This window comes from Myotis nattereri (genome assembly GCF_964212035.1).
Source record: "Myotis nattereri genome assembly, chromosome: 14".
NCBI lineage: Eukaryota > Metazoa > Chordata > Mammalia > Chiroptera > Vespertilionidae > Myotis > Myotis nattereri.
In genome coordinates this window covers 59,059,178-59,065,956 of record NC_138089.1, presented here as the reverse complement: position 1 = coordinate 59,065,956, position 6,779 = coordinate 59,059,178, and the positions used below count along the sequence as shown (strand labels likewise).

General features: G+C 64.5%; 1 protein-coding gene across 1 annotated transcript; it reads left to right on the top strand.

Annotated features, from left to right (window-relative positions):
* LOC308530123 (aminoacylase-1) lies at window positions 1–5,065 on the top strand. The gene is made up of 15 exons (XM_081106596.1): window positions 1–287; window positions 655–766; window positions 1,512–1,576; window positions 1,659–1,763; window positions 2,078–2,172; window positions 2,468–2,544; window positions 2,632–2,721; window positions 2,823–2,879; window positions 3,167–3,240; window positions 3,324–3,373; window positions 3,459–3,603; window positions 3,703–3,771; window positions 4,439–4,518; window positions 4,632–4,692; window positions 4,772–5,065. Exons 2-15 carry the CDS (start codon window positions 661–663, stop codon window positions 4,934–4,936), a joined length of 1,239 nt encoding a protein of 412 aa, XP_080962722.1. The 5' UTR covers window positions 1–287; window positions 655–660; the 3' UTR covers window positions 4,937–5,065.
* Window positions 5,066–6,779: the final 1,714 nt, after the last annotated feature.

The following is a 6,779-nucleotide window of genomic DNA, read 5'->3' as shown; positions in this document are numbered from 1 at the left end:
ACCCCGCGCGGAGCTGGTGGCGGAGGCCTCGGTTCTGGGAGGCGATCCGAGATCCGAAACTGGGATCACTGGGCGGAGGCTGGAAGCAGGGGCGGGCGGAGACACCGGTATTCCCAGCCTTCGGTCCCGCCCCGCGATCCCGGTCCAGCCACGTGGTGGACGGGGGGGCGGTTCTGAGCCTGCGACCTCGCCGAACCCTGAGTCCCGGCCACAGTCCCAGGCGGGTGCTGAGAGGCGAGCACGGGCCCCAGCCCAGCAGAGAACGCGGTGGAGGGCCCTGGAGCGAGGTAGGGGTGCGGGCTCCCCGGCCGGAAATCAGCCACTGGGAGAAACTGTTTGAGGGCGTGGTGGCGGGGCGGTCAGGGTCTGGTTCGCCCGTGACTGCTGCTCTCCGGCTGCCCGAACCTTCCTGAGCCTCAGCCTTCTCCTCCGTCAAGTGGGCGTCCGGACGCACGAGCTTCACGGCTCTGGGGACGGGGTGAGGAGGTGCTGAAAGTGGCCAGCACAGCGCCTGAAGCAGCTGGGCTCCGAAACAGGGTGTCCTCTCCCGGGGGGCGTGCGGGGAACCACCGGGGGGGGGGGGGGCCTGGGTGCAGACGGAGCTCACTGGGCCCCAGCGGCCCGGAGGGCAGTGGCCGCTCGCTCTGCCCGCAGCTCTCCATGCGCAGCGCCATGGCCAGCCCGGGTCGCGAGGGCGAGCACCCATCCGTGACGCTCTTCCGTCAGTACCTGCGCATCCGCACGGTCCAGCCCGAGCCTGACTACGGTGAGAACGCGGCGGTTCCCGGGCCTGGAGGGGGCGGGGACTGTGCTTTCAACCGGGCCCCAGCTCCTGTCACCCAGCTGAGCTCCCCTCTGCTGCCCCAAAGGGCGCCTCACCCCTCCAGCCATTCCCTGGGTCCACCCACCCGCGGGCGGTGCAGGGACCTTCCCTGCAGAGGCCTTGCTCCTCCGAAGTTCCGCCCTGCCCAGCGGCTGGTCAAGGAACAAGTTACCCTCCCTCCCGGGCCGTGGTGGGGGAGGGGAGGCTGGGCAGCCACTTAGAAGTCTCTCGAAGTCCACTGGGCTGGACAAAGGCCACAGCCCTTTGGAGTCGAGCCTGGTGGCTGGGAACTGTGCATGGTCCAAATTCCTGCAGTGGTTTCCCACCTGGGAGATGCTGGGTGACTCTCGTGTCCCTGCACATAGCGTCCCCATCTTTAAGGAAGACACTAACTTCCCACCTGACCGTCCACAAAGGGTCACTGATTGGCCGAAAACGACTTCCTCCTGGGGGCAGAAATGCAGGTGTCTCTAGATGCAGGTGTATCTCTAGATGCAGGTGTCTCTGAAACGCAGGTGTCTCTAGATGCAGGTGTCTCTAAATGCGGGTGTCTCAGACGTGGAATGTGTAGAGGAGGCAGCAGCGCATTTGGGGTCTGCTCCTCTCTGGATGTGCCTCCAAGCCCCGCCTGGGCCAGGGGTCGGGAGAGCCTGGGAAGCAGAGCAGCCCTAAGACTCTGTGTCCGCAGGGGCTGCCGTGGCCTTCCTTGAGGAGAGAGCCCGCCAGCTGGGCCTGGGCTGTCAGAAAGTGGAGGTGAGCCTGGGCCCTGTGTGGGGAGCGGACGTGGGCCTGGGCACCTCGCCCTGCACTGAACTTCCCTCCTGGTCCTCCCCAGGTGGCACCCGGCCGTGTGGTGACCGTGCTGACCTGGCCAGGCACCAACCCCAAACTCTCCTCCCTCTTGCTCAACTCCCACACGGATGTGGTGCCTGTCTCCAAGGTGAGTGGGGGAGGATGGGAAGTCAGATGAGCAGGAAGCCCCGGTGCTGGTCCTGGCACCGACTCTGACCTCATTGGGCATCACGCCGCTTGAGCAGCCTCTGTCCGGCAGCTGTTCCATACACACACACGGTGGGGGTGGAGGTGGGTCGCAGAGCTGGGGGGGGCAGTCTGCTGCCCTCGTCAGCCCTCTTCTGTCACCTTTGCCACCCCATCTGTTACCCTTCCGGTGGGCTCTGAGGGCAGGCCCACAGCAGGCACAGTGGATTAATGACTGAACTTGGGCCTTGGGGCCTCTTCCCATCCCTGCCCCAGGAATACTGGAGTCATGACCCCTTTGAGGCCTTCAAGGATGCTGAAGGCTACATCTATGCCAGGGGTGCCCAGGACATGAAGTGTGTCGGCATCCAGTGAGTGTCCTCATTCCCGGGTCCCCGCTGTCCCCACTGTCCCCTGGAGTGTCCCAGAACCTGGGGTGGGATTGGAGAACCTGAGGGCTGAGGAACATCTTGGCCCCTGGTGTTGGGCAGGAATTGCTGCTGTAACCATTGCATGGACAGGGAGACGGCCAGGGGCAGGCTGTGGCGAGCAGGGCCAAGGGCCTGGGGCTCCAGCCTGTCGTCCCCCCCCCCCCCCACCCGCTCCCGCCCGGAGCATCCGGTGGCTCCCTCAGCACCGGGCTCCCATCCCCTTTCTGCCCCTCAGGTACCTGGAGGCTGTGAGGAGGCTGAAGGCTGAGGGTCACCATTTCCCCAGAACCATCCACATGACCTTTGTGCCAGGTGGGCGTGGCCGGGCAGGGCTCCTTCAGGGAGGGGAGGTGCGTTGGGGAATGGCTCCCTCATCTCCCATCCCTGCCGCTTTTACAGATGAGGAGATTGGGGGTCACAAAGGCATGGAGCTGTTTGTGCAGCGGCCCGAGTTCAAGGCCCTGAAGGCTGGCTTTGCCCTGGATGAGGGTGAGCAGGTGGCAGGCCACTGAGTGGCCAGAGGGGACAGGGAGGCTGCTAGGGGGGGCTGGGCCACCCTGCCCTCTGAACCCCCTTTCCTCCCTCCTTAGGCCTGGCCAACCCCACTGACGCCTTCACTGTCTTCTACAGCGAGCGCAGCCCCTGGTGTGAGTGTGGCTTGGGGGGGCGGGGGGTGTCACTGTGCAGATGGGAGACTAGGCCAGAAGGGGCGGGGCCTGAGCGGGCCTGGAGCCCAGACCTGTTCCTCCCGGCCCCTCTGGCCTGGGCTTCTCCCTGATCTGAGGGCAGAAAGCAGCCCTGCACTGTGCGTTCTGGGGGACAGTCCCGAACGCCTAGGAGACGGAGAGGAGCTTGGAACAAGGGGCAGGCCTGGCCCGCCGGCTGAGTGCACCCGGCCTCTCCCGCTGAAGGCGCCCCTCCCCTGCATCCCCAGGGGTGCGGGTCACCAGCACCGGGAAGCCCGGCCACGGCTCGAGGTTCATCGAGGACACAGCCGCAGAGAAGCTGGTGGGTGGCGCCCAGGGGTGGAAGTGGGGAGGTCCCGGGGCTCTGTCCTGGGGCCTCTCACATCTACCCTCCTCCACTCCCAGCACAAGGTCGTGGGCTCCGTGCTGGCGTTCCGGGAGAAGGAGAGGCAGAGGTGAGGCGGCTGGGAGGCCGGGCGGGGCAGGAGCCCGTGCTGGACGGGAGGCTGAGCCTGGTTCTCATCCGTGTCCCCACCGCAGGCTGCAGGCAAACCCCCACCTGAAGCTGGGCGCCGTGACCTCTGTGAACCTGACGAAGCTGGAGGGCGGCATGGCCTATAACGTGGTCCCGGCCACCATGAGCGCCAGCTTTGACTTCCGCGTGGCCCCGGATGTGGACCTGAAGGTGCCACCTCCACCGGGTTTGGAGGAGGGAGCCGGGTCCTCGGCCCTGTCCTACAGGCTCAGGAGAGCCCGAGGGGTCAGCTCGTCTCCCGTCTCCTAGGCGTTCGAGGAACAGCTGCGGGGCTGGTGCCAGGCAGCTGGCCAGGGGGTCACCTTCGAGTTTGTCCAGGTACCGGCCCAACGACGGGAGTTGTGGGGGCTGGGCCTGCCAGGTGGTGTCCCTGTAGGAGTGTGTGCTTGGTGCCCTGGGGAGTCACATGACCCGTTTAGTCCTTATTCTTATTCTTACAGCGTGAGGGGACAGACGTGAATCAAGTACTTAGAACAGCGGTTCTCAACCTGTGGGTCGCGACCCCTTTGGCGGTCGAACGACCCTTTCACAGGGGTCGCCTAAGACCATCCTGCATATCAGATATTTACATAACAATTCGTAACAGTAGCAACATTACAGTTATGAAGTAGCAACGGAAATAATTTTATGGTTGGGTCACAACATGAGGAGCTGTATTTAAAGGGCCAGAAGGTTGAGAACCACTGACTTAGGAGATAATAGATAATACTTTTATCTGAGTATAAACATGGTCCAGGAGAGGGGAGCTCATCCTCTGGGAGAGCCGTCGAGGGAGGGACGCTTGGGCTGGGACCTGAAGGGTGGACAGGAAGTAAGCTGGCGGAGGGCAGCCGAGGGTCCTTTGAGGAACTGAAGGAGCTGGTGGCGGGCTGGCCAGCTGGCTGTGTGTGTGTGCATCAGTCCTGTGCTGGGCACATACCCACCCTATGAAAATACGGCAAGATGCCCAGGCCTTGTCCTGATCCTGCCACCCTTCTCCCCCCAGAAGTGGACGGAGCCCCGAGTGACATCTACTGATGACTCAGACCCCTGGTGGGCAGCATTTAGCGGGGTCTACAAGGACATGTGAGCGCACTGGCCCCCCTCCCCTCCCCTTCCCGCTCTCCCGCTTTCTGTGCCCTTCAGTCCTGGTCTCGCCCTCTTCCCTGCTCCCCCGCTCACCAGCTCTGCCCCCGCAGGAGCCTCACGCTGGAGCAGGAGATCTTCCCCGCTGCCACCGACAGCCGCTACCTCCGCGCGGTGAGCTGCTCGCAGGCAGGTGGGCAGTGGGCGGTGCTGGGTGCTGGCCTCCCCCTGATGGCTCCTCCTCGCCCTGCAGGTGGGGGTCCCAGCTCTGGGCTTCTCCCCCATGAACCGCACACCCGTGCTGCTGCACGACCATGATGAGCGGCTGCACGAGGCCGTGTTCCTCCGTGGGATTGACATATACACACGGCTGCTGCCTGCGCTGGCCAGCGTGCCCGCCCTGCCCAGCGACAGCTGAGCCCACGCTCCCCGCCTCTGCCCCTGGAGCTCCCACCTGGCCCGTGCCCAGGCCCCTCGCCCCTGCCCCACAATAAAGTCTGTGTGTGGCCAGGGCCGCTGAGACCTGGCAGCAGCACGTTGGCAGAGCAGGGTGTGTGGTTATCATCCCGCTGAAAGGGAAACTGCCTGGCTCTGGGCACCGCCCACCACCCCAGGCGGCGTGTCCTTCACACAGCACAGCCACCTGGCCCCCAGCCCTGTGGCCGGCCACGAGGGGCCAGCATTCCGTTCTCAGTGGCCACCGTATCTACGTCTATGTCGGGAATATCACTCCCATTGAGGGGGACAACAGGGATCTCAGGGCGTTACTCCTGGCTCTCCGGGAGCACACGCCGGACCCAGCGCTGGAGGCCGGCATGGCCCCTGCCAGACGTGGGCAGGCGGGCGCAGCTGGCAAGGCAAGGCTGCCAGCACGGTCAGCCCTCAGGCGGGCAGGAAGCAGGTGTGGCCCTGCTCTGGTTTGGGGTGCACAGGTCTGTTCATCTTAGGGTCCCAGCACTCTGGGCAGGGGTCACAGAGGGGCACACAGTCGGCTTCTGTCGGCCAGCCCTGCTCGGCCCCAGGCGGTGCCAGGGGTCAGCTGTGAGCCTGTGAGCTGAGCCGCCCGCTCGCAGCCCTGGTCTAGTCCTGTTCTGACCTCCCTGAGCGTGGGCAGGGGTGGCAGGGAGGGCTGGCTTCTGAAGCTCCTAGTTGTGGCCAGAAGGGAAGCCCAGAGCCTGCAGGCTCCGTCCTGATAGTAATAGTAGCCCCTGCTCAAGGGTCCTGACAAGGAGCCAGGATACTGGCCAGCTTCTCGCCTTCCCAGGGCCCCCAGCAGCCGACGCAGGTCCCTGAGCCACTTTAGAGCCTGCTGGCAGCTGACCACGACCGCACAGCCTGAGGCAAGGGAGTCAAGGTCTGAGACTAAGAACCGGGGACTCGTGCTTCCTACACTCTGGAGGCCGAGGCAGCAGCTGGCTGAGGCCCTGACCTGGGGTCTCGTGAGATTGGGGTCCGCCTCCCCCTTTCAGACTGGACAGGATCACACCCTGTCCCAGGGACATGAGCACAGGCCTCACTTTGGCAGCCGTCCAACCTCAGGCTGGGCCAAACCACCTTCAGGACACAAAACCTCCTGGGCCCCGTCAAGCTCCCAGCTGACACCAGCCGGTGGGGCAGTGCCTGCCAGGATGACAGGTGAGACCTAGCAGCCCAGCTCTGGTTGGCAAACTAACACTTCCTAGGCCCTGCGTGACCTGCTGGGCTCCGAGGCTGCTTCCATCCCTCTAGCTCCTTCCCGTGAAACAGACGGCAGCGATGCCCCCTTCGGAGGTAAGGGACCGCATTCCCTGGGCAGCACCTCTTGCCCAGATAATAGCACCCTTTTTTGAGCCTCCCAAGTGCCCAAGGTTGGACCATACTCCGCACGACCACTAAAGGCTGGTTCGAGGACTAACAGCAACTTAATCTGCGGTGCATCCTGGGCGGCGGCATCGTGAGGGCTCTCTGTGCAGCGAGGAGACGGGGTTCTGCAGCGCATGGCGGGGCCCATGCTAACCTGCTCGAGATAAAGGGCCCATGCCTTCCATCCAGGGCAGGCCAGGGCCTGCTCCAGAACCAGAACACACTGGGGCACGGGGAGGGGTCAGCCTGGGGGACGACAGGAAGCCACTTCCATCCTGCCTGGATCCAGCCTGCAGGTGGGGCAGCGGTCCCCAATCCTCCCAGGACTGGCTCTTAGTCTCACATGGCCCCTCCCCCTCAGGTGCCCTTCACCTGCCAGGGGCTGCAGCAGCAGAGAGGTAGCTTGTATGGTTACCACT

Bases quoted from the DNA above. Each gene is read 5' to 3' on its own strand.
- LOC308530123 (XM_081106596.1), top strand. From the start codon at position 661: ATGCGCAGCGCCATGGCCAGCCCGGGTCGCGAGGGCGAGCACCCATCC. The intron at 4,519-4,631 runs GTGAGCGCACTG...CTGCCCCCGCAG, and splicing joins AGCGGGGTCTACAAGGACAT to GAGCCTCACGCTGGAGCAGG. The intron at 4,693-4,771 runs GTGAGCTGCTCG...CTCGCCCTGCAG, and splicing joins ACAGCCGCTACCTCCGCGCG to GTGGGGGTCCCAGCTCTGGG.